Source organism: Columba livia, chromosome 5, assembly GCF_036013475.1.
Source record: "Columba livia isolate bColLiv1 breed racing homer chromosome 5, bColLiv1.pat.W.v2, whole genome shotgun sequence".
NCBI lineage: Eukaryota > Metazoa > Chordata > Aves > Columbiformes > Columbidae > Columba > Columba livia.
Genome location: NC_088606.1, coordinates 13,045,028 through 13,072,202, shown reverse-complemented (window position 1 = coordinate 13,072,202; position 27,175 = coordinate 13,045,028). Strand labels below are relative to the sequence as shown.

The 27,175-nt window shown below is 40.7% G+C and overlaps 1 protein-coding gene across 5 annotated transcripts in view; it reads right to left on the bottom strand.

The window, feature by feature from the left end:
- Positions 1-27,175, bottom strand: part of BEGAIN (brain enriched guanylate kinase associated) — a 164,853-nt gene that overhangs the window by 89,342 nt on the left and 48,336 nt on the right. For 4 of the 5 annotated variants that reach the window (XM_021292493.2, XM_005506173.4, XM_021292494.2 and 1 more), the window contains exon 3: positions 25,325-25,353. In XM_021292493.2, the coding sequence (XP_021148168.1) occupies positions 25,325-25,353 (29 nt within the window). Of the gene's footprint in view, positions 1-25,324; positions 26,042-27,175 lie in introns of those variants that run through there. The other variant, XM_065063480.1, reaches the window with a different exon arrangement.

Here is a 27,175-nt window from a genome sequence, read left to right as displayed (position 1 = left end):
CCTCCTTATATACCACAGCTGAGGTTTTTGTTGCCTGGGGCAGCTGTAGCCTCACCTGCCCTTTGCAATGTGGGAAAGGAGCAGTGAGTAAGCTCCATCAGTCACTCCACCCTCCTGAAGCAGAGACCTCTACCCTTGGGGAGCCTGACACAACCAGTAAAATCCAAACCTGAGGTCCCCTGCAGAGAAACCTTAGAATGAACCCTCAGCTCACAGGACTGATGTCATTGAACCTACAGTAACGTGTACCAGGTAAACTTCTGGCTGATGGTATTTCATGCTGTCTTGAAAATAAGGATTATGTTTTGGCTTTAGGTTTTGTTCCTCATCCTTTTTAGTTAGTGTGACTGGAAATACTTAGAAAAATCTAAGGTAGAGATATTTTAAGTATCAGTAGTCTTGAAACAATAACTCTACAGTGAGGTATTGTTGCTATGAAGTACTTCAGTATGCTAATTTAGATGAAAAGTGTGTGAATTTGAGTGCTTAAGGTTAGTGCCATGTGCAGAACCTTGGGTAAAAGTCTATGCTTCAGATATTGAATTGCTGATGGCAGATAGGAAAGACTTCTCTTGTAAACATCAGACACAAAGGTTTTAATCAAGTAATACCCTTTGCTGGAATTCCAGTCTCTGCACCAGCCCTGCCCTGCCCCATTTTTCACTCTTCAAGGAAGCTATGTTTGTGTCACACAGTCAGTGAGGAAACCTCTGTATTGAAGGAGGTAGATGCAGTATTGGTGCCACCCAGCGAGGCCTGGACAGGCTGGAGAGTTAGGCAGGGAAAATTTAATGAAATATAAAAAGGACAAGTGTAAAGTATTGCATCTGGGTAGGAACAACCCCAGGTTCCAGTATATATTGGGGAATAACCTATTAGAGATCAGTGTAGAGGAAAGGGACCTGGGGGTCCTGGTAGACAGCAGGATGACCATGAGGCAGCACTATGCTCTTGTGGCCAAGAAGGCCAATGGCATCATGGGGTGTATTAGAAGGTGGGGGGTTAGTAGATCAAGAGAGGTTCTCCTTCCCCTCTACTCTGCCCTGGTGAGACCACATCTGGAATATTGTGTCCAGTTCTGGGCCCCTCAGTTCAAGAAGAACAGAGAACTGCTGGAGAGAGTCCAGCACAGGGCAGCAAAGATGATTAAGGGAGTGGATCATCTCCCTTCTGAGGAAAAGCTGAGGGAGCTGGAGCTCTTGAGCTTGGAGAAGAGGAGACTGAGGGGTGACCTTATTAATGTTTACAAATATATAAAGGCTGAGTGTCATGAGTATGGAGCCAGGCTCTTCTCAGTGACAACCAATGATAGGACAAGGGGTAATGGGTTCACACTGGAACACAAGAGGTTCCAGTTAAATTTGAGAAAAAACTTCTTCTCAGTGAGGGTAACAGAACACTGGAACAGGCTGCCCAGGGGTGTTGTGGAGTCTCCTTCTCTGGAGATATTCAAAACCTGCCTGGACACATTCCTGTGTATCCTCATCTAGGTGTTCCTGCTCTGGCAGGGAGATTGGACTGGATGATCTTTTGAGGTCCCTTCCAATCCCTGACATTCTGTGATTCTCTGCTGTAGCCCTGAAAAACTTTAGGTGTATGCAAATTCGAAGTGAGCTAAACAAAACACTTTCATATATGCACTGTAGTGAACAGGCTGCAAACACAATCTTTGGGCTGATTTACCAGTTGTGTCTTGGCCAGTGAATAAGTATATTGCTGCTACTAAAAACGATTGCAGCATGAGGTGTTTACCTATGCTTCAAAAATAGGAATAGTTTATAGTCAGTACAGTTTCTCTCTGACAGTATAGCAGAGTATGCTTCATTTTTTTTTATTTCACAAACCATACAAAATATCACAGGCAGTATTTGCAGAATGCAAGTGTAGTTTTTAGTTTTTCCAGTCTCCACCATCTTGGTAAACATAAGGCCTTGAATCTCTAGAACTAATCCAAGGAAGGGAAATATTAGGACCCCAGATTATGAGTACCTTCTGGCCTGTTTTACGTGGATGAGGCACAGCAATAGATGTCTAATGGACACTCAGTAGTGAATTACATGGGTACAGCTGCCAATACTAAAGGTAAACGGATTATTGCTGTAATCTCCATTTCCCTTATTGTTTGGGGGTAAAGAAAGATCATGCTTCAAAGTCTATCAGATCTGCCTTTTAGTGTATAGTATGGGTAGACGTTTGTGATACAGTTTATCTCCCTCTGTGCTAGATTAGTTGCCATTCAATGCTGTTTGGCTGCTGCACCTGATCCATTTTCTTCTTCCTTCAGCTTCTTACCTAATCAAATCTCAGACAATCTCAGCAGAAAACAAGGCACAAAGAAACAGCCGAAGAAAGTTTTCACAAATTTTACAGTAATACAAGACTGAAATAAGGCCACAGGGATGTGCTCCCTGCTACAGTGTTCTATAATTCGCTTCATCAACTGACCAGAATTTTTCTTAAAATTCATTCAGTTTTAGCCTTTATCCCCATCTTTATGGTTACAAATAGTCTTTCAACAGCAAGAATAAATGCACGCCTGCTCAGTTCATGCTCATTTGTTTTTATACCTGTGCTGCCCAATAACTTAAAGCATTTATCTCCCTCTCTGCTTGTTCATACTTTTTGTCAGCTTATAAAGAACAAGATGGGATGGGGGGAGGAGGCAGCAGCCAGAAAAATTACTCAGGAATAAGTGAGGTTTAACAAGGAATCTCCAGGTAGTTGAGTTGTTGAATTCAGAGACTGACCTTTTCTTTTCCTTTGTCTTCCTGTTAGTGTTGGTTTAAGCCAGTTATATCCACAGATTTGTGAGATTTGGCTCCATGAAAAAGGACTCACAGAAACCCAACTGAGGCAAATGTAAGGACAACCTGCAAGAGCACCCTAACACCTCATGGGGTGAGGTTAGAGGGCACTGGGTCAGGACAGGGCACTGAAGGGAAGGGGCTGACCAAGAGTTGTATGAGGTGAAGAGCACTTTTGCTGTTTCTCTCTTGAAGAATGTTCTCTTCTATTTGATCTCTGGATGCTTGCTGTTATCACTGAAGCAATTTAATAATTTCAAGAAAGATGGGATAGTTATTTTGGTAGTTTTTTAAGGAGGGTTTGCTGATTGCTGCTCTTGGCAGCCTGCTCCTTGTGTTCTCCCAATGAACGGTATAAATGTAACGGTGTAAATCTCCCAAACACAGATAGCCTTTATCACCACAGTAACAATGCAATGAGGTAAGTCAAAGAGACCTAGGCTCAAAGCCCAGTGTCAGAGGCAGGATGGGAACAAAGACCTTCCTACCCCTGAATTCTCTGTGCAGTGCTGATGTGCCTCTTCACCCAGGTGTCTGTGGTTTTGCCATGCTCTGTAGGTAGGCCTGGGGAAGTGGCTGTGAAATGAGAAGTGTTTCATCAGAAATCATTCCTTTGAAACAGTAACATGTGCCCTGCATAACAAGGCTGCATACTCCCCCAGAAGAGCAGAATCCTCACCTTGGACCAAGCTAAGATGCTTCCAAGGAAGAAGCCTGCTCTGTGGCAGAAATGCAGGTGTCATAAATGTCAAATCACTGGGAGATTTGTATTTTGCTGTGTCATTTGCAGCACAGGCTACAACTATTTGTTTGTTGTTGTTCAAGTAATACATCTTGGCTGGGGAGCTGATAAGGAGAGTCTGAGATTTATTTTTATCTTTGTACCTTGCAGATACTTTCTGTGTGATTTCATCCCTTCCAGTTCTAAGCAAAAGCTTTGATCTTCTCATGAATTCTCATGAGCTGTACAGAATAATCTCAAAAAAATTTTGATGTTGTGACCTTCCTTAATATTAAGTTCTCTGCTTTTGCTGGTCAATCAAAGTCCTCTGGGGCAGGTTCAAAATTCTGTCAGGGGATGGCTATACTTGTTTGCTTGGTGTCGTCCCATTGACTGCTGGACTCAGTGACACAACTTTCCTTCCTAGTGATGCCTGTGATTTTTTTGCATGCCACCCTCTGATCTTTATTATGGCTTGTTTTCAATAGCATATTCAATTCTCTGGCAGGTGTTTTTATAGTGCTAGAACTAAGGAACCTCCTCTCCTCTTGTAGGTTGAATCCAGTATTGGGGTGTACACAGAATGAAAATGTTGTTCAACATCATGTGTTGGGAAAACAGCATTTTTGTGAGTTCACAGAGTGAACAGGGATCTTAACTGAACAAAATATCAAACTAATGACTTATTTCAGGTTGCTTTGGAGTAGGTATGCTGGCTGGGTTACGGGATTTTGAGAAGTGATTTTTGAGATTTCCTCACAATACTAAATTAATATAGGTTACTGTAAGATCTTTTTTTAGGAAGACATTGAAGCCTCTGGCTTTCCAAGTAGGTGCTTCTAAACTGATATTCATATGAAAAACTTATAGTGGGAAGAGGGTGAGAAGGCACAGTGATGGACCGGCTGATTACACTGCACTGGAAGATCTATTGATTGTACAGTGAGTGCATCCAGTTCAGCATGTTTAATCACTTTCCACTTTACACAGAATGCTTTATAGCCCTAAGTTGGCATGGTTCTTGCCTGCACATGTGGGTAATGGAATAAAAGTAAAGGGCTCTGAGGGATTCTTGAACTTGAGGAAACATCATGTACTACAAGTAATAATCTGTTCTGGATAGGTATGCACAGTTTTGTATTGTATTTTTTTAATTGTTACTTTATTTTGCATTAGCAAGCACTTAAAAACTGGCCCTGGAACCACACCGTTCACATCCCTATTGTAAAACATGACTGTCATCTATCTATTAGTAGTAATGGGAGTGTCTTAGCAGCGCTAGCATAGGTAAAATTGGAAAAGATGTCTGTGTTAACATGAAGAATGCCACTATTTGGTTCATAGCAAAAACTATTTTATATAACTGCATGCTACACATTAATTTTCTCACTAGCTCTGAGCTGTAGCTAATCTATGTATTTGCAGCATACCTATTACTGAAATATTTAGACATTTTCAGATATGGTGTTTAGAAGCATTTGATGTTTACTTAACTAATTGGAGAAAATACAGACTATCCACTTTCATAAATGAAAGAGCAAAAATTAATCGAAGAGCAACCACATTATTCTGCAATACTGGATCAACTAGCTTAAAATGGAGTTCCACACTAAGATAAATTATGTTCTGTGCTTCCTGTTGAGTAATTACGTTTGATAAAAACCAGTTCACAAAATTCAGTACAAGCTGCCATTTCAGCGAATATTTAGTGGTTTGTAATGGGCTGAGATTCGCACCATGATGTGTTTTATACAAAAGACTTTCACAAGTCTGTTCCATTTAGTCTTCGAGAAAGGAATTCTGCATGTTCACGGAAACTGTGGGGCCTGGCTTCTTGGAAGCAGTGATATAACAAACGTGCCCAGCAGTGGTGCTTTTTGGGCAGATTGAAAAGCACTTCCCCTGGGCAGTGGCTCTCACATGGAGGTTTTTTCCTCTCCCATGTAAGTGCATCCTGAGGACGTAAGTGTGATTAGGAACTGGGAAGCACACTGGGAACAGTCTGGGAGAGATGGTGGTGTCAGGGATGGGATAAGAGGGTTCTTGATAGGCACTGTGGTGAGCAGAAGCCAGGGGCATTTCTGACTTTCAGAAGCTTCTTGGGTATTTACTGTTGTGACCATTCCCCATACTTGGTTGGCATAGAGGGACAGAGAGTAGGGTACTCTCCAAACTGTCTGGTTGGAGCAGCCTCTACTCTGAGGCTCCAAGTTTGTTCTTGTCACCTGTTCTCTAGCTCATTCCTTGCTATTTTCCTTAAGGTCCCTCAGACCTAGTCCCCAGATGAGAAACTGGTCCTCAGACTGGGTCAGATAATTAATCCCATTATCTTGGACACTCATACTCCATCTAGTTATCTTAAGTACCTACTTCCCCACAGCTGCATTTGTGGGGGCACTCTCATGACATTTCTCCTCAATGGACAGGTATTGAATCAAGAAAAGTTTCATGAAGGTTCTTCTAAATATTTCTAAATGTATCACCCTTTAATTAGCATAAGATGAATGAAAGAGTCATCAAGCCCTGGAACAGGCTGCCCAGGGAAGTGGTTGAGTCATCCTCCCTGGAGGTATTTGAAAGACGTGTAGACATGGCGCTTAGGGACATGGTGCACTGGTGGACTTGGCAGTGCTAAGTTTACAGTTGGACTCAATCTTATGGGTCTTTTGCTTTTTGCTTTGAGTAGTCTGAAAACAACTAGGCAGTGGTTTTAGCCAGCAAACCGCTGGCCAAGAAGTGATCTGCTCTCCCTGCAGATCTCTTCAGCTACTATGATGCTCAGTGAGGAGTGCAATAGAAGTATTAGGAGTCCTGCCAGAATACATCCAAACAGACTGCATTCAATAGTGTAATAACTTTGTATAATTGCTTTTGTTAAGCAGCCTGTATTTAAATGTCTCGAGTGACTAAAACTTTTTTATAGATGCTTTGGTATTTACTTACCAGGTTTATACTCTTGCTCTTGGCTATATTCTTGCATTGTATTGACTTCAATAGGGCTCTAGTTACTTTGCCAATGTCAGACTTTTGGCTCTTCATCTTTACAATGATGAGGAGGAACTTCATCAGGTAAAAGAGCATGCCATATTTCATGCATAAGCATAAGGATACACAAAAATCTAACACTGGCATGGGCAGACATGGAATCAGTCTCCTAACCAACCCTAGCTACAAGCACAAATATGATGTGTACATCTACACGTGAGAAGTGAGTGTGTGTCTTCGTGTCTGCCTACCTCTGCTCACAGCTTAAAATTCTAAAGGAAAACAGGGTACTTGCCACAGTCATTTCTGGATAGAAATACTTTGTCTCTTTCTGGCAAATGCTTTTCTTTAAGTGAAATAGAGTTGCAAAACCATGTAATTATAACTGACTGAGCTTGATGTTTATCAGAAATTACTCTGCTGGATGGTGTCTTTCACAAGGTGTGGGGAGTAAATGCTAATGTCCTTAAATCGAACCATGTAAAAGAAAAACTTCTGAAAAGCAATACATCTGCAGTTAATACAGATGTTGCCCTTTAAACTCCAATTTCCTCCAATGGGAATTCTGAAGTAGAAAGGAGATGGGACTTGGGGTATGTAGAATCATAGAAGGAATCAGACTGGAAGTGTTTCTGGAGATCATCTGGTTCAACATCTTGTTCAAGGCAGATTCAGTCAGATGAGGATGCCTAGGGCCTTTTCCAGTCAAATTTTGAACATCTTGAAGGATGGAGATTTCAAAACCTCTCTAAGCAGTCTACATGACCTTTCCTCTCCCCTATGGTCTAGTCTCAGGCTATTGCCAAAGGCAGAATTAAATGTGACCAAAATTCACACCAAGAAAAAATATTCTATTTAAAGAAAAACAGAAGCAAACCAAAGCCAGAGGTCCCACAAAATTTTCCAGTAACTGCTATAAACATCACTAGTGAAACCTTGTGAAGAGGGGGGATGATTTGATAGCAAATCACTGAATGTGTTAGAGAATTTCAGGCTTTCAGGGCTGCTTTGTAATTTCTAGTGAAAATTTTGTGGGACTAATTCTTGCTTAGCCTTGAGTGTAGACTTAGAATGATAGCATAGTCTGGGTTGGAAGGGACATTTAAAGGTCATCTAGTCCAAGCCCCCTGCAATGAGCAGGGACATCTTCAACCAGATCAGGTTGCTCAGAGCCCCGTCCAGCCTGGCCTTGAATGTTTCCAAGGATGCAGCATCCACCATCTCTCTGGGCAACATGTGCCAGTGTTTCACCACCCTCATTGTAAAGAAATTCTTCCTTATATCTAGCCTGAATCTCCCACCTTTTAGTTTAAAACTATTACCCCTTGCCCTGTTGTAACAGACCCTGCTAAAATGTCTGTCCCCATCTTATAAGCCCTCTTCAACTATTGAAAGACCACAATAAGGTCTCCCTGAAGCCTTCTCTTCTCCAGGCTGAACAAACCCAACTCTTTCAGCCGTTCTTAACAGGAGATGTGTTCCATCTCTCTGATTATCTTTGTGGCCTCCTTTGGACCTGCTCCAACAGGACATGCTCAAATGATGACTAAATGAGCAGACTCAGCCTTCCAGAATAACTTATCTGGTCTTTAGCTTGCTTCTTGCTTTCTTCTCTGACAGTCTGAATAGTTTCTGCAAGGCTTATGACTCTGTTCCTACTGAGGGCAGGGTGTTAACTTTCCTGTCATGGGACCCCAGTGCAGGTGGTCCTCCCATTGCGTGAAAGAGATGGTTGCTGGGATCCGACTATGCAGACATTGAGCGGAGCACTGCTGGAATGGGAATCAGAAAAAAATCCCTGTATGCTTCTCTTTTCAGTACCTTTAAGAGCTGCTGCACAGTGAAAGGCTGGACTTCCCTACTTTTTCAGTTAATGAAATAAATGCACTGGATTAAGGAGGAGGCATGTCTGTAATATGCAGCAGATGATCCAATTTTGTTCTTGTGCTATAGTATTATCATTGATACTGGAGGAATGGTAGAGAAGACAATATTTCTGTCAGTTGTGTGCTTTGTAGCTAACTCTGCCCACTACGGCTGTAGCATTTATTCATTCTCATTCCAACCTTGTCTCTTTGGATATCTGTTTAATTGGATGCGTGACACCTTCTCTGCTAGAGCAAAATGCCACAAGCAGACAAGGTACTCACTTGTGAGGAAAAGCAGCCTGATTTACGATGTACCAAAGCCTGATGCTTGAATAGACTGTTTCTCTCTTGGAAACCACAAGAAGTGAGGAGTGTCTGTCTGGGAGTCACAGACAAGGAAGGCAGGTGAATGCCTTAGAAAGCAGAGCCAAAACCTGCAACTACAGGAAGGGGACCTAAAGTTAGAGGTCCCCATTGCTGAACAAAGGGGCTGGGTGCTTTCATGGGCTGGCTGGTGGCTATGAACTTGGAACTGTCACCCGTAGGCTCTTAGCTGCTGGGCTAGGGGAGCAGCGGTTGCTAAGCTTATTCATGTAAATGCTGAATCTTTTGTTTTAAATTACATGCTTAAAATGTCCATTTGTTCCCATTTGAATATATTCCATTCAAACTTGCCAAAATTTATGTTCTAAAATGGGAACTGATGTCCCATTCTTTACAATCACTGTATTAGCACTCAGATAGTCTTGCTACCCAGCTGGAGAGTCTTTTGAACAATCAGAGCACCTAAATATGGGAGATCCATATCAAGAATGCAGTTTATAATGCAGAACTTAAAGTGCAAACAGTACTTCTGAGAATGGAAGCAGAAGATACAAATAAAAAAAAAATCAAACACACTCTTTCTTTCCAAGTCAAAGCAACTGTATAACATCAAATGTAAAGTACGACACAGAAAGTACTGCAATACGTATTTATCTAATGAAGACCAAAATAACCTGTGAGCTTTCAATGTCATAGCATCAAATAGCAAGTGTTAACTGTTCTGCAGATGTGAATCTTCCTCTGGTGTATTACTAATGAATAAACTCCTGTGTTCTACTTGTACCTGCTTTTTTGAATTAGATAACCACTTTATGGGGGTGCCTTATAGATTTCTATATGGTTAATTCATGTCGTCCTTTTAGTCTGGGAAAGAGCTTTCCACCATCCCCATTTTACAGATGAAAACTGAGGCCTGAAAAAGTTCAAGGTCAGATCCATACAGTCATTTGAATCTTGAATCTCCTCTGAGATGTTTGCAGTATCTGTTTGCATTTTGGTGGTTTTTGAGAGGTAAGTAAATGTCTTAAACTTGTTTGTTTCAAGAATTTTCTTGCAAAGATGTTTCTCTTACTAAACAGCCCTCTTGGTTTCGTTAACCTTTGCCTTTTGCACCTGTAAGGAGCAGGCAGTGTGGCATGGTGTATCCTATGGCATCAGCAGCTTTCTGCCATCAGACACTGCTGCACTGCTGCTCCTCCTGTCTGGGTGCAGTGTGTATCAGCCTTAGTGACCAGGCAGCAAAAATGTCTCAGGTTTTCCCGCTTGGCAGAAAACTCTCTTTGCTTTGTTACATCCCTCTAAATGCCTCCTCTAGTGGTCTGTGCAAGACGAGAAGGATCTGAAAGTCTTTTTGAATGATATCTCAATCTGTCTTTTGATTTCTCCTGCTGCCTGTTTCGCCCAGCTTCTGTCACTGATAATTTGCTTTTAAATGTAATGGATAAGCTTTCGAACCATCCATCTCCACCTTTAACTACAGCTTCTCTCAGTGCATTAATGACTGAAAAGTTACATTTTCATTTAATGTGAATTTGCAAAGAAACCTTTGGATAATAGGCAGTTCTAATATTCTGACATTGCTGAAGCTATTAGAAGAATAAATCAAAAGAAAATTCTCCCGCTGCTGCCTGCACAAAATGCAGAGAAGGATAAGGCAGGGGCCCCAATGCTGTGATGCTACACAACAGTAATTTCCATAAACTGAAAAGGGCATAGAAATAGCAGCTAGAGTTGATCTTCTCTCTCTGAAGCTGTGAAATGTCAGGAAGAGGAGGGGGGAAACCCACTACTGAAAGTGAAGCCATGTTAATTGCCTTAATCTCTCACTATTTTTTTTATTCCTTATTGGCTAACCTTTTTTAATGCACAAGAAAACATCAGAATAAATCAAAGACATTACATATAGAAACTGCAATAACTATTTTGATCTGAACACAACTGAGTCCACTCACACTGGTGGTGGATTTAGCTCTTGAAGCTACTTCTAGTAATACATTGCTTGCAAGAACGTATGCAGTGGTGTTTATCCAGTATCCCTAAGAGATGTTAAGAGCCTGTACCTGTGCAATGAGTAGCACTGTTTTTGTAGGGATTATTTGTATTTAAGGACGACTCTTTGTATCTGGGTCCTTGCTCATAAGTGGTCTATGCTACTATGCTGTGGAGAAGAAATAGTATTGGGAAAAAAAAAGCAGTCACAAAGAAGTTTTGAAATAATTGTGAAACAGTGAAGCAGCAAGCAGTGCCATGACCATTTTGATTTGTCTGAGGGATGTTGTGTTTTGGAACTTGTTCCTGCTTCTTGGCTGAATGAAACTATTGATTTCAGAAATTGTTATTCTGCTCCTGGAGCAACAACTTTGTTCTTTTGCTCTGTGTTCTCTGCCCTCTTCATCTTAAGGCAAATAACTGGCATCTGCTCTTTTGACTTTGACAGAAGCCCCTCAAAGAACTTGGAGAAGTCACTCAACCATTCTCAATCTCACCTTTAAGAAGGCAATAGATCCTGCAGGAGCCATAGAGGGTTTCTGAGACTTGGTTGACATCTAGAAGTGCAAATGTTCCTTTGTTGGCCAAACAAACCTATACAGTGCAGAGGCAGAAAGTAATTTCAGATTTTTCTCTCTGCTGTGCTTCTGCTCTTTGTTCAATGACAGGCAGGCAAAAATGGCATGTTTTATATTTCCTTTACATTACAACTCTAGTACAACATTCACAATTTTAATGCTTTGCATGCTGATCTAGTGTGTGTTGTGTTTTTTGTCTTTTTTTCTTTTTTTTTTTTTCCTGTGACTGATATTCAAGTACTTCAATGATTACTCACGTCACTTTCATTATGCAGGTAAACAATGTATCTACCTATACAGTGCAGATAATGTCGTACAGCTGAAAAGGCTCCAGAATCATTAGTAACTTGACCTTCCTGTCTGATTTGTACTTATGAATCTAATAATAAATAATCACATGTGGAAGAGTCAATAGATAAATAATGTAACACACTTCTTTCAGTACCCTAATTCAGCAGAATAAACCATGAGAAGCATTGCAGTAATTTACTATAGTAAGTGCTCTCAGCAGCTTTTCTATTTCAGCTGTTTGGTGCTCCAGCATGAAGATAATTATCTTGGTCATTAGTTATATTGTTATTTAATAGTCCCCAGACAATATTTTATTTTTTGCAGGAACAGGCCTTTCCTTCTGTATCTTCCTCCCCATTACAAAAAATGTTTATCTATGAATCTTTCCCCTTGCCAAATATTTTTTTTCTTTCTGTTTACTACTTTCTCCAAAAAGATCCTAGTTATGGAAAGACATCTTCTGCTTAGCAGCTGCCTCAATAGAGCCACAGGAGACTCCCTCTTCTTGCATCCCTCTGAGGAAGCCACAGGAGCTGCTCCTGAACCAGCAGGGCTGGGAAGGGAGCGCAGGTGGTGGGGGAGTAGCAGTCAACAGCAATGTGGACTTAGACCACAGAACTGTCCCCTAAAACCTGTGTTTCTCCTCATTTGGGCTTCTAGGGAAATAGATAAAGCAAAAATACTGATGAAATGGACTGTCATTGATGAGAATAGTGAACTTCGGTCTCTGAAGTTTGATGAAAATTAGTCTTTGTTAGAGTTGCATAACACTAGGCAGGGGCTTTTCAACTGTTCCTGGAGTAACAGTGGCAAAAACCAACAGTCCGAGGGTAGAAACCAGGATGACAAAGAATAACTACCTGATGGGAGGACTTGAGCTTTGATAGCTTAAATAAGAGAGTCAACTCCCAAAAACTGCTGGAGTGGAAAATGTCTGGAGCTGACATTGTGCTGTCACGGTTTAGGGATGAGAAGGGGTGAAGCTGTTGATGGAGCATCTCTCCAGAAGGTGAAGAGGTGGAAAACATGTAAGGAAAAGACACAAGGCTAGAGAGAGGTGGGAAAAAATGTTGGAGACTTTTGAATTTGAGTGTAGGTGGTTATGACCTCAATAAAAAGAAACTTCCCCCAGTGTCACCCTCTCTCTCAAAGTGATTTTTATTCCTCTGGTTTAAGAGGAATAGACTGTCACCTCTCTTTTATTTTGTCTTGCATCAGTCCCTTTGTGGTAGTATTTCTTACAGCCTTAGCAGGAAACAGCTTGTTTGCATATACTTCTTTTAATAAACAACATAGCTTCTAGTTTATTTAATGTTTTGAGATTTTGTGCTTTCTGCATAGCAGCCTTGTTGCAGTTGTCCTTTCAGACAACTCTGATTCTAAGGTGCCAAGAGTTTCTCTCTATCTTTTTGGCTGCATAGAAGATGGTCTCTTTTTTATTTTTATTTTTTTAGATTCACTTAGTGACTCAAACTCCACAAAGTACCATTCCTACTTCTCACCAGCTGGTGGTCCATATGCTGCTGCAACTCTGCTCTTGTAAATACAAGTTAGAAGTCATGTTCACAGATCAGACTTTTGGTGGTTAATATGGCAATATGTTAAAATGTCAAATGATGCAGAATGAGTGAGTTGGGGGCAGGGAAAGACAGCAGTATTCGGCACATTTATAAAACTTCCTTTCTGAGGGGTTCCCAGTGGTTTGCAGACATCAGGGGATTTCTGCAAGTCTGACAGGGTCAGCACAGGACTGGGATTTGGGATCCACAGCGTTGTGAGAGAAGCATCTGTGAGAAGCAGTGGCTACCAGGTTCTCAGTGCTGTCTACCAACATGTTTAGGCTCTAAATTAGGAACAAAAAATACAGTCTGGCACATTGCCCATGAAAGATTGCCAGCTTCTAGCTGAAACTCTTCAATACTCTAGAAAGGGTGGTAAGTGTTCCCCTGAGGAGATGGAAGCTTGTGACTTATATAGTGATCAGAAAAGAAAGAAAAAAAAAAAAAAAGGAAGGAAAAAAAAAAAAAAATCCTTTGAACTTTGTCAGTGCTTCAGAGAGAATCCTAATGGCTGTGGCTGAAACCTGTGTCTGTAGAGCAGATTCTTCAAAGCTATAAACCTTGGTCTATGTTTTCACCTTAGTAATGGCAGCACCTTCACCACCTGCATTTCAAGTAGATGTACAATCTCTGACCCATTATACTTCCTCTTTCCATTGCCTAATTGCCCTTAATTTCTGCAATCAGGGCATGACTCTGCAAGCCAATGCCCTAATTTCTAGTGCTGAAGAAAATATTCAGGGTAAGAATAGAAAATGTAACTAATAGCTTTCTGCAAAAGAGCTGTCACTAGTAAAGGGATAAGAGTTTTTTGTTGATTTTACTGATTCTGCTGTTAATAAGAATGTGTTCTGCCATTGTGAAAGTTATAGTTAACTAGTCTTCAGTTCACTGGCTCATAGAATAGGTATAAAGAAACAATTTCTAAGTGGGTTTGCAAGATCTTGAATAGTTTAATAGCTTTGTGCCATGAATCCATGCTGTAGGTGTACACCGGCTATAGTTCTGATTAATGCAGGCTTGTAGCAGGCAACATTCTAGATATGAGTGACAGGAGTATCATGTGAGTACTTTGTTCTTCAAGTGAGTGTAAAATATTATAAATAACATTGCCTTTTTGATAAAAGAATATGTTGCTTTTTTGAGTTGTTTTATGATTCCATTAATCACTCTGCACGTCTGTAGCTGTTTCCAGCTTCTGTGTGGTCTGTGCAAACCAACACATAATGTAACTAATCTATGCATAATGAGGTAGATAACACTCAAAAAGGAGTTGTAGTTCTGGGAAAAATTGGAGTCCTCCAAGGATGCAGTAATGGATTCATTCAGTTACTTAGAATTCAGTATGCAACAGTATCTATGCCTATTTATATCTTAAGATGCTTTCCCAATGTTGTGTATGTATAGATGATGAATAAGGAGAGGGGATGGTCTACAAATCCAGGCTGGCAATTTAATCAGAACTGTCTGGTCTGCATGCCATGATAATTAGTAGTTCAGTGCTAAAGGAAACTTAAGATGAAAATCTTGGTTAACTTTGTTCTTACTGTGCAATAGGATCTGGGGAGCTCTTCAGGGGATGGTGATAAGCATGCAAAACAACTGGAAAGCCACAGTAGAGAGGTCCAGTCCATGTAGTGTTACCAGCAAAGTATTTTCCGATCAAAACTTTAACTGAAACCTTCCATGTTCCTTGAATCCAAGTAACATGTAGCTGGCGTTGCTTGTCTGCTACGTGTTCCTAGGTTATAATGAAAGGTGTTGTCCACGGTGGATGATTGAAGGGTTATCACTACATTAAAAATGAATGTTTTTAGAGGAGAACAATTCTTCTTCAAAGCAAAATACACTTAAGCAAAACTGGCTAGATAAACATTGTTTCTCTCAAATCATTCCAAGAGCACTGTGTGCTGGAATTAATGGGACATCTCTCTCTCAGATTTTTTTTTCTTTTATATTTAGGTGATATTCAGTCCTGGTTTGTAAAGAAAATCCTTCAGAAGCTCACAGCATGTGAAATCCATCAGTTCTAGTAACAGAATCTGCTAAGGCTTTGTCTGATTACAAAGCATAACAAAGTTAAAGGAAAGCAATTTGAAGTCTACAGTCACCGTAAAAATCTGCATCAGCAGTTTTTTTCAATGTGGAGGAAAAAAATGTTCCTGTTGTCTGAAGTCACCTCTTATCTAGAACTTTTTCCATATATTAAGTAGACAAGACAGCTTTACTTCTTTAAACTGACATTTCTCAGCAGACTACCTGTTTAGTGCTACAATTTCCTGTACTTTTAATTTCTGACAAAAAACCAACCAACCAAACAAAACAACAAAACAACGTCATGAATTTTGGGTTGTGGTCCCCCTTGTAGATTAAGGAGGGAAGGGGCTGAGGGGGAGGGGATGTTGTTTTGTTATGAAACAGTGTAGGTCAGCTAAATTTGGCTCAAAGAAACCACTGTCAGTCTTCTCTATCTGACTCATTTCTTCCCTCTCCTGCCCATATGCTCTGTTGCCAGAGCTACCCCTGGAGTTATACAAAGGGATAATCAACCTTCCCCATGGAAAAGCCAAGACTCTGGAACTTGGTCCTTCCTTCACATGGGACTGGAGAGGACTGTGTATCTGTGTTATCTCCTAGACCTTTCCTGCCCTTGGTTCCTCCAGTAGTAAAAGAACATTTGATATAAAGAAAAGACACAAACTGATGGCCTCTTGTGAAGAAATAAAACATGAAAACACACTGCAGGGGACTCCACAACTGGGAATGTTATTTTAGTAAGGGGTCTCCCAAACCTACCACAGCTGTTCCAGCTGCAGGGCAAGGGTACTGCTTTGCCTTCTACAAATGGTCAAATGGAACCAAAGTGAATGACAGGACTTTCTTTCAGCCTTCTTTACTCCTCACTCCACCTTCACTCTAAGCTCCTGAACAAAGATTGGCATCAACGGACTAGCCTAGACTACTTTTCAAAGCATGGGCTGACAATCTACTTGGAAGCCTGCTTCTCATGCTCATTGCACTTGGTGGCATTCATACAGTAAGGAAAGGGATAATCCCTGAAGATTTTTCTCTTCCTAAAGGCTTGTGAGTGGTCAGAAATGAAGTGGAACTGCTGAGGCTCAGATTTGTCAGGGTTGCACTGCTGATATGGGTTGAGAAACCAGAAGTATCTCTGCATGGCTCTGTCTGGCACTGTGTTTGCAGGACTGCAAGAAGATAGCAGAGTGGATCTGCTGATGTGCAGATTTGGACACAAGCCAGGCCACTCATGCACCCCTTTTAGCATGAGTCTGTCTATGAATTCAGCACTGGAAAGGAGTAGGAAGAGGGACAGTTTGGACTTGTGTGAAAACTTCTTTTTCCTTTGACTAGAACTATCAAATTTTTCCGTGTGTTGAGCTATGCTGTTGTTTTCCAAGTAATTTACTTAAATATCATTGCTGCTCTTTCACCAGTCTACTTGCATTGCTTCAGGCTAGTTTGCTGGGTTTCTCATTTTTATCCAGCTTTCAGAGTATTTGACTCACTTGATCTTTCACTCTTTAATTGTTGGTCTTTCATCAATCTATATCAGAATGCAAATACAAATTAAAACGTCACAAGCTATTCACAAGCTGAGAGTCAAAACCAAGCATACAATTTATCTTGAATTCAAATAGAGCTGTTCCAGTGCTATAGATTGTTTGTATGCAGTCTAAAAATATTTATTTCCCTACAGAAAGCAGCACTTTCCCCATCATGAAGGATGTGCCTCTGTTTGTGAATGTACTTTGTTACTAACTCCCCACTGAGTTCTTGAGAATATTGGGTAGAGCTGCAAAACATTTCTTTTTCAGACACTCATGGATTTGCATTAAGTCCTAGAATATATTTGGTACATGTTGGTCTCGGCTGTTTCTGATCAGCTGCCTAGAAATACTACTTCCTTGTTACAGAATAAAGATGGGATTAATACCAAGAGAGAATAATATCTCAAAGGTCAAGTGACCCAGCAGTTATAAACTTAGTTAAATACGCAGGTGCAAAGTCATTTGCCATGCATTTAGTGCTACTTAAATGTCATTTCAAGCACCTACATCTGTAGGAATTGTTGGCAGTAAAACCAATTATACAGATATATAGACAATTTCTATCTGTAGATACAGGTGAAGCAGTGAAACCTGTATTAATTTGTGCAGTACCTTGGTTAAGCCAGCATCCCTGAGTGAAATGGCAGCACAAAGATTTAACAGTTTTAAAACAGAAAAGCACTGAAAAGAGGAGTGCTGATTGCTTATCTCTTCAAATTGCTACTGCAAGAATGAGCTCTTGGGGGATGTCGAGGGAAAAGATTAAGTTGCCATTCATTGCTAGGAATTCCAGTATCGTTCTTGGAAGACCTTAAAAATAGAGCAGCTCCTTAGGCTGATCTTCTCGTCAAAATGACAGTTAGAGGTAACAGAAACATAGAATGAGCTCATTTGTTTGACCTGATCTGTACAGAAGCTTCAAAGTTAAGGAAGGCCCTTTGCTCTGACGTGGATATGAAAACTTGGTCTTGTTGAACAGAGGGCAGCAATTTGGAGCTGTTGAGTCATTGGAGCTCCTTGTGAACATGAGGGTCTTTGTACCACAGCAGGGACTCCCCAAAGAGCTCAGTGGCTTCCAGGACAAGTTTAAAGCTGTGTTTTTTTTTTTTTTTTTTTTTTTTTTTTTTTTTTTTTTTCTTCTAGGTCACCCTTCTCTTCCTCCTTCTCTTTTAGAGATGGGTAAAATAAAGAATAAGTTGTCAAAATTTGCATTTTGCTCTGAGAAGCTGAAAGTGCATTTGTGTAGTCATGAGTCATGATGTCCCAGTACTCAGTGTAAGTCAGTCAACTGCTGCTTTGTTGCCTCTATGCCACAATATTCCTCTCAAACACCATTTGCCCTCCTAGATGCAAGTCTGCTGCATGAGGTGTGTGTATGTTCTCTTGCACACAGTTTCTCAGTTATGGTTTTGCTAGCACTCTGACAGTTGGGCAAGTTCAGGATAAAAACTAGATTTCTCAATTATTTTCAAAGCTTTGCAAATGCATGTATGAAGAAAGTCATGCTCTAAGAGGCAATATAACTGATTGTAACGTGGAGCCCTTTTTTGTCACAGTATAAACGCTATTAGAAACCAAGCAATGAGCAGTGACTCTGTGCGCTATTCAATGAGGTGGATCCTATTGCACCTGGATGAGTTGAATAACAAGAGTTGTGCAGTTCACATGAGCAGTAGGATGGTCACACACATGAGAGAAATCTAGCAAGGAACTACAGGCACTTATGATACTGCTATCCCATTTGAGGGCTCTGTAAATTATACAACCTTTGTATTCACAAATTCCAAAAGCATGATTATAGCTCACTATCTACTGTCTATTTTTCAGCACATCATACTTCATGCTAAGCTGGCTGTAAGTCATCACTAAAACATTAAGGCAATTCATCCCTTTTGATTTTTTTTTAATGTGAAAACCTTCACAGTTTTGGTACATTTCAGATGCTTTTGACTTTTAAAGAACATTGAATCAAATGTGGTGATATGGAGTTTTTATTTGAATGCATTGTAAAGTCACTTGTGTGTAAATCAAGGATTGATTGGTAAATTAAATTGCCTGAGCCATGCCAGCAGTAGTGGAGCTGGCAGTTGCAAAAGCCTGTAATAGAGTGTTGCAGACAAGTTATCTCCTTCCTTTCATCAGTCTGTACACTGTAGCAGCAGCAAGCATTCAAATTGTACTTGATTTCACCACAGAGCACACTCAAGTATGGTTCACCAACTGTACTGCCCTTGAACCATCTGGGATTTGCAGCTTGGAACCTCTTATACTCTCCAGCTTATGTTTTGTTGCTGCTCTTTGCTTTGTAAGTCACTGTTTTCACTGTTCAGCACGCATCTCCTGATAGCTTTGCTCAGAGCACTTACATAAACTGAAGTCTAGTTGCTGTTAGCAATATAAAGGATGCAGAGACCGTCCAATTTTCCCTCCTTTGAATCTTCTGACCATTGAGCATCATTGCCTCTTTTTGAGGTGGGGGGAGGGAGGGGAAACAAAACCCACCAAAATAGGAAAACAAACAAACAACCTGTTCTGGAAGCTCTATTCCCTGTGCTACAAAGTTTTTGAAGTAATCAGAAGGATCATAAGCAATGACGTTTTTTTTTTTTCCCCCCTCTTTTCTTAAATATTTGTCCAAAATGTCCCCTCCTTTTTTTTTTCCTGAGCAGGTTATACTACTGCTCAGTGATGCACTTTGCTTTGCAAGAAAGGGTTAGGCAGAGCATTATTTGTACACTCGGTATCACCTTGGTCCAGTCTCTTCCTCATGACTCACTGCAGCTCCAGTTGATGGCATGGCTCATCTCCTCCTACCCACTTCCTTGGTCTCTTCAGATGTTTGCTCAGCTTCACTTATCCCTGCAGGCCACTTTACACAGCTATACCCAGTTTCATTCAACTTGAATCTATTCTGCTCTCTGTTCATGTCATATTTCTTGTTTGCTGAATGCTTTTACACTACTCAATATTTACCTAGAGCTAAAAGATATTATAACACAACACTTGTTACAGCAGGTGACTGGAGATGATTCTTTCCGTATCAGCATCACTGCCTTTTGGATCATTCTTCCAAGCAGCATAGAGCAGTTCAGGGTACAGGGCTGTAGTGAAACAGAACAGTAACCCCCCGTGGCTCAGCTAGGTAGTGCTAATTTGACTGACTAGCCTGGGTAAAAGTAATAGTGGAAATTAAGTGTGATGGACTTCAGTATAACCTACACAAGCATATTGTGCCCTTGATAGCAATAATAAAATTCTCAGAGGTGCTAGTATAGGTAGATCAGTGTCGCTCTGTGCCCCAGTCCATCCCAGGTCCAGGGCTATAGTTCCCCTGGAGGCTGTGAATATATCCTTGTGTATACATTGCTCCCATTGCTATGATTGACCAGCACTGAACTTAAAACTGAGTGGAGTGTCTGGGAGGAGGAAAGTGTGGTTTAACTGTGCTGCACTCACACCTTGGATACCAGAGTGAACAAACCAGATGTGATGAAAAATAACACTGCAGTGCTGTTGCTGCTGCTGGGTCTGTTTGGGAAATGAAAACAGGAGATAAAAATTAAAACCTTTTTTACCTGTTTGAATATAAGTAGACAGCTCTCTTTTCCTTTTTTGCTTCCTTCTTTCAAAATGGACCCAAAATTCACCCCAAACTCTTAGCCCTTTCACACTATCATTTCCGTATTCTCTGTTTCTTCTGAACTTGTCCCATGCCATCTCTTTGCCTGTGTCCTGAGCGGGGGTTTGAAGTCACAGCATAAGCGAGAGACTGCAGACATTGCTGAGCAGATGCTGGAGCTGCTGCTTGCTCATCACTGCTGCTGTCCTGTGGCTTTATGCCTCTATACAAGGCAGCAGCTCCCAATGTTTTAGCTGTGGATGTGAGGATAAGGTCTAGGGTAAAGTAAACCATGTTTGTTGGTTAACTTTCTTTGAAAAAAAATATCCTCTCTTTTTGTTCAAATAACTGTGGTACAATTAATGTAGATACAGGATGAAAGAAGGAGCAAGGACAAGGTGGGGATGGCAGGAAATTGCAGTGTGTTCATTAGCATGTGAAGAGGGCTAAATTTATATCAAGTGCAAGGAAGGCAGCATGATCTAGTGGGCATTTAGGAAGGTATTCACATTTTCAGTAAACTGTCACAAAAGCTTTTCTCTAGGACTGCATGTGCCTCTGACGTTCCTTTTGAAGAGACTGCTATTCCTTCCTTACCGCAGATGAACTCAAACATACTCGAGAAAAGTCCAAGTCTGAAAATTCAAGAGACTTGGATTGAGCAGCTGAATTACTACCAGCTGTGTATGCAAAACAAATAACTTCATTTTCATACGCTCTGAAGCAAGGACTACCATGAATGGTGTTGTCTCACAAGTTCCTTGATACACAGATCACTTTTAACAGAGATCCCTGGATGGTCAGTAAAGTACTACTAATGATGCTACCAAAATAATGTAATCCTCAGTTGGGGGATACCATGGTTACATTGCAAAGTAGAAAGTCAACCTCCTTACAGGCACTAATTATGTGAGCCCGGCAGGTGATGTCGGTGGTGATGTGTCCCATTTTGTGAACTTTTAGATAAACAGTTCTGCCTATTGTGGATCTTGAAAGCTTAGAACTAAAGATATTGATTTATAGAGTTTCTGAATTGTCACTGAAATTTTAGGAATGTATTTTGAAAAAGAAAAAGCTGTTATTGAACGATATCTATCACTTTAACTGGTATTTCCTGCCAAGTGAGATATTTTTCACTGTAAGGAACACTGACAATCTGGTAAATATTTGTGTACAAAAATATATCTGGAGGTCTGTTATGCCACACATTACAACATTTTCACCTGAAAGGTTGAATGTTGTAACCTTTATTTCAAGCAGGATTAAAAGAAAGCAAAGAAAAAACTACCAGGAATTTGTACAGGAGTTGTGGTGGAACTGGTCTTTCATTTGCACATCTAGCCATTCTATGGATTCAATTTGACTCAAAAGAGCAGTTTCCAGAGTACTCGCAATTTTGTGTGCCAGCCACCACAGATTTGCAAGGCCTTAGACTTGGAAGGCATGTGCATCTCTTGAATATATGCACCAAAGATAGCACATTGCTGAGAGTCAAAATAAGACAGTATAGGTATATTTGAAATTTACTTAACTAAGATTTTCGGTCCTCATTTAAACATGAAAAGAACCAGATCCAAAAAACTGTATTTAAAAAGTTGTAGCCAGATGTAATTAATGTTTAAAGTGGCTGTATAACCATACACAGCCAACCTACATAACTACAGATCCTCAAGAGGTTTGTGATTAGCAGTTAGCCTTACTTCCTGCCTAATATATTGCTATCTTGAGATGTTATAAACGCTATGTACTGCTAAGAATTGTTCAGTGTGAACACTTCATTGCAGTAACCAATTCTTCTAGTTGAAGTTTTAGCACAAAATAGCATGTTTCCACATCTAGAGGAAGTCATCCCTGTGTCAGACTAAATATTGATAACCTTCCACCTCTGATTCCTGTTGCTCCTTCCACCTCTAATGCTGTCATGGCAAGCCCCTGCTGAAAAGGGCAGGATGTGACACTGCAGGTCACAACGGCTTCTTGGTCTGCGAGGGGAATTATTACTGCATTACGTGAGATGAATTGCATCTTTCCATCTAGATTCTGAGTGAAGGAATGTAGCAGCAAGACGTGTATTCATTTGTGACACCATTTGTTGTGCTGCCCTTCCTCAGTGAATTTGGGGCTGAATAAAGCGTGAGTCATCAGTGGTTCAGTTTTGCAGGCTCCTGTATTTGCCCCTCTGTCTGAATGAGCCCTGCCTACCCCAGTCCTTGGGGATGCCCCAGATGCATTGAGTTGGACAATGTGCAAAGCTCGCTCTAAGGCTTCTAGAGCTGCCTTTTAAAAATGTTTGATCCTGTGGGCTCCCAAGGACTGTCAGTGTGGAGCAACTCCTCTGAAAAGTGTGATTCTCTGTGCCTGTTCTTCATATTTAAAAGACTTATCTTGAAGTGCACCGTGGAATGAAAACCTGGATTTCTCTAACCCTGAGGGTTTTAACCTACACCTGGCTGTGTAGGTTGTTCTGTGGGTATCCACCTTGCTTCTCCAGTTTCTCCAACAGGGATTTGGTTTGTTTCCTTTTTGCTAATTCCAGACCCCCTTCTCCCTCTGTTGCTCTAGCCTTGTAGTCTCTGTGCACCCCAGCTCCACAACTGGCATGGGCTCATGCTCTAATCCTCAGGCCAGCACTATCCCAGCTCATGTAGGATGGAACACCTTCAGCTGGTTGCAAAGAGAGAGTGGGGAAGGAGCTGGGCTCAGGGGATAGGGCAGAACATATTCAAGTATCATGTGGGAATGGCTTTTCCTGTGACATTACATTGGTTTCTACACGTAACAAAAATACCTCTTTCTTCCTGGCCCACCCTTTTCCCTCTTGTTTTTTCTTCCTTCCCCTTGCTTCAGGCTATCTATCTTCATGGTCTCTCTGAAGACGCTGTGCTTAAAAGACAAGGTAACCTGTTTTTTACATTGCTGCTAGACTTGGATAGGGTTAGGAAAAATCTAATTCTCTGAGGTCTGTGTGTTCACAGATCATTTAAAATAATGACTCCAGGCTTGATTACTGTTTTCTTAAACTGCTGAGGGTTCTGTCAGTTTGCAACCAAGAAGATGACTACAGACAGGGAACCTGGAAGAGTTTGGGACAGAGCAGTACAGCTCCTGCCAGAGGTCCCCTAGCACCACTTGCTGCTCCCTTCAGGAGCGCAGGGGGCCCTTGCACTGGCAATGCACTGGCTTGGGTGATCGGGACAAACGGCTATCAGAAGCAGCTTTTACAGATGAGAATTGTAAACAGAAAACTTCATTAACAAACTCCTGACACAGCCTGACCCTTCTCTTGTTCGAGTTAATAGCAAGGCTGTGTGGGCTTTTCCATTTGTACAGTGCTCAAGAAGCACTGAGGTAAGGACTGCTGCATGCCTGACAAGCTACAAAACCGGGGTGCCAGGAAAATGGAGCTTTATGGTTATTTACTCTTGTCATAGCATATTCTTTCCTTTTCAATACATTCCTGAGCTCATTCTCCTTGGCTCTGCAGCCCATGACTGCAAATGTGGCAAGAGCCTGTCTGCTAAAAGCAGCGGTTAAGGCACCCTCAGGAACATATTACAAGTATTGTATTGCATTTGTGCACACATGCTTATCAAGCAAACATGTACAAATGTATTTGCTTGCACCTTCTAAGAGAGTAATTCATGACATGAGCATGCATACATCATAGGTGATCTTGTTTGGAATTTTTACTAAACTCAGGACCATATACTGTGGTGCTTTCTCAGCCATTGCTCAGGAAAAACTCACAGTTTTAACATTATAGTGTTTATATCCACGTAAAACCATAATGTCTTTTGTAGGGTTTCTTATTCAGTTCAAAATTTATAAGACTTCCATCATAATGAGACAGTACAAAAAATGTGCAACTGAAGCACTCTATAAATAAATTTGATCAGAAACTTTTGGACATGCATCTTCAAGTCCACTGTAAGAGACTTTACCTCCTTCTCCTTCTCAAATGAAAAGGAGGATTTGGTTTACAGCCCAGAATTCATTAAACACTCAGTCAAATCTCTGTTCTTTCATATTGTCACTACTTCCCCAGTTGTTTCCAGAATTTTAGAACTTTTCTGCATTTCTAATAACTCAGAGTAGCCATTCCAAACTCAAGGAATCTAAGAAGTTGTGCTTGGACAATAGTTGTCACTAACCAAAGTCACCAGGTTCAGAGAAGGAATTTGGGCTTATCCAATAAAACCAGGTAAGAGCATAGCCAGAGTTTTGGGTTATTAAAATAAGTTACATAAAATATTGAAAGGGTAGTAAAAAGTTCAGCATTTCTTTATCACTTTGATAATACCTGGGGATTTTATTAATAGACAGATTTTTTTTTTTTTTTTTTTTTTTTTTTTTTTAATGGGCTACAATGCTTTCTTCTTTCTTTTTCTTTCTTGACAACATACACAAAAGCAATATCCCCCAAAGCAGACTTGCACTCGGACATGAGATGGAAAAGTTATGTTTATAAAAGCCACCTCCTTTTGCTTAAAGCAGAGAGATGTGCTGAGAAACTAGTACAGTATGACAACATTTTAAACACAGAGAAGACAAGATTTATCTGGCTGGTATACAATATAAAACAAAAATTGAACACCAATGTTACAGCATTATATTGAAACAAACCACAGTAATTAGATGCTTTGAAGTCAACCATATATTTTCTTCAGCTTTTTCATGAATTATTGATCCACTTTCCTCATTAAATGGAATGGCAGGCTCTTGCAGTAAATGGACAAGTAACTACATTTATATAATCAAATATCCTTTGCATCTGGCAATAAAACATGTTTATGTGTAAAACATCCTTTCTGAATTGACATCCCTGCAAAATAGAATTACTAGACTAACCACATTCCTTTTCTTTTGTCTCTAAAACACAGCTTCCCTTGCATCATCATGCAATCCAGTATTTTACACTGATCATATTAAGCAAAATATTTTCCGAGAGCCTGTATCGTCCATTGTGCAACAGAACATTTCTTCTCGATAATGAGATGTAAATAAACGTCTCACTTACCTTATTTTCTCCATCTCTGCCGCAGAGGCCTACAAGAAATAAAATAATAGGAGCAAGTGAATGAAAGAAAACATTCACTCTGCGGATTTATGCATAGTTAAGGCTTTCCAAATGGTTTTCGACAAGTGTCTACAAAGCGATGGTAAGTGAACCCCACATCTGCATTAGCCGAAAATAACATTGACAGATGAACTGGGGAATAATGCAGCACGCTGCAGGAGCACTGTATACCCACGAGCCATGGGCAACAGAATGACTCAGTTGTAGCGCTGAGGCAGAAAATGGGGAGGGAAAAAAAAAGGAAAAAAAAAAAAAAGAGCGAGCGGCAGCGAGTAACAGGTTATTGTGCCTCCTGGGTTTCAAAGGAAAAGTTGAAATGCGGAGCTCCCCTCCACAGGGTGGGCACGGCAGCGGGGCGCTGCTGGCTGGGGAATGGCGGTGACTTCATCACACGTGCGTTTTGAGTTCAATTCATCATCTTTCTCAGAGCCTGGCAGATGGAAAGGACACAAGCTCGCCTCCTTAGTGGGAGTTTGGAGTAATCAAATTACTTTCCTCAAGTAATACACTATCTTGACAATTAGCATCTGAATACATGGAGGCTTTTTGTTAACCCTTTCACTGCTCTGTACACGGGCTGCAGCTGACAACTCTGATAACACCTCAGGTCCCTCTGCCTGCCGCTGTGTCCGGGCTCCCATTGATCCTCTGACAGCACCTCCATGCCCCTGCAGCCCTGAATCTTTACATCCCAGGAGAACCGTAGGTGGTCATTTCATTAATCTGCCTCGTTTCTTTTTACTGTACAGATGCTGTAAATCCCTACTCCATAGCATAGAGACTTATTAATCTCTCTGACATATATCAAAAGCATAGTCTTGTTAACCCTTTGGTTTCTTGTTCATCATTATCTTCTGTAGATCCTTAATAGCTGCTTCCATTTCATTTTATCACACCACTGGCTCAGAATCTCATCAGTCCTCCTGGTTCTGCTTTTGGTAACTAAGGAATGGGCACTCACAGCCATCCTGCCGTCTCCAGAGCCAGATAAATTCTAACATCATAGAATCTCTTATTTATACTGAAGGCATTGTCCATAAATCATGAACACTTTAAACCTTATTGATTAATGGCTAACAATCATGTTTGAGTATGAAATGAATTAAAGATTAAATATAGGGAAGTGTAAATTTAATCAGTTAACCAGTAAAAAATCTGTCAAACTCCTTAATAAAACATTCTAAATGACAAATTGTTGGTTCTTCATTGGGTCACTCATCTTCCTTTCTTCCTATTTACTTTTGATTTGGCTATTAGATAAATTGTCAGTGAGACTGGTGTTTGCATGATAATTTCTGATCACATGCATTAAGGATTTTAGGTATTTACCATAACTTTGTATGCGAGAAGCCAGCTGCAGGAAAAGCCCTCCTTAGCTTTCCAGTAACGGGTGTAATATATGTCTTACATTGTCCCTGCACGTCTGTTGGAAGCACAAACTTGCCTGTGGTAAATCCCAGATTTTGAGATTAAAAATCTAACCTAGAGACCCATAGTTTCTTTCTCTAATTTGTATCCATCCATTGAATCCTTGTGTATTCTGTAGCATTCAGGAAATAATTTAAAGATTGCTGACCAGAAAATGAATCACGAGGGCTTTGTCCTTGGGCATGGGAAGCTACTGGCAGCCTCACGGGCTTGCCAGTCTGGTTTTCTGGAGATGAACTGTCAAAACCTGTCCTAATTGCCATGCTCCTGTAATTTTGGTGAGGTTGCACAGTTTTCTTCAGGGCCACTCACTATTGCTTTGCCTTGAACTGTGACAGTCACTCCTGAAAACAAAATACTTAG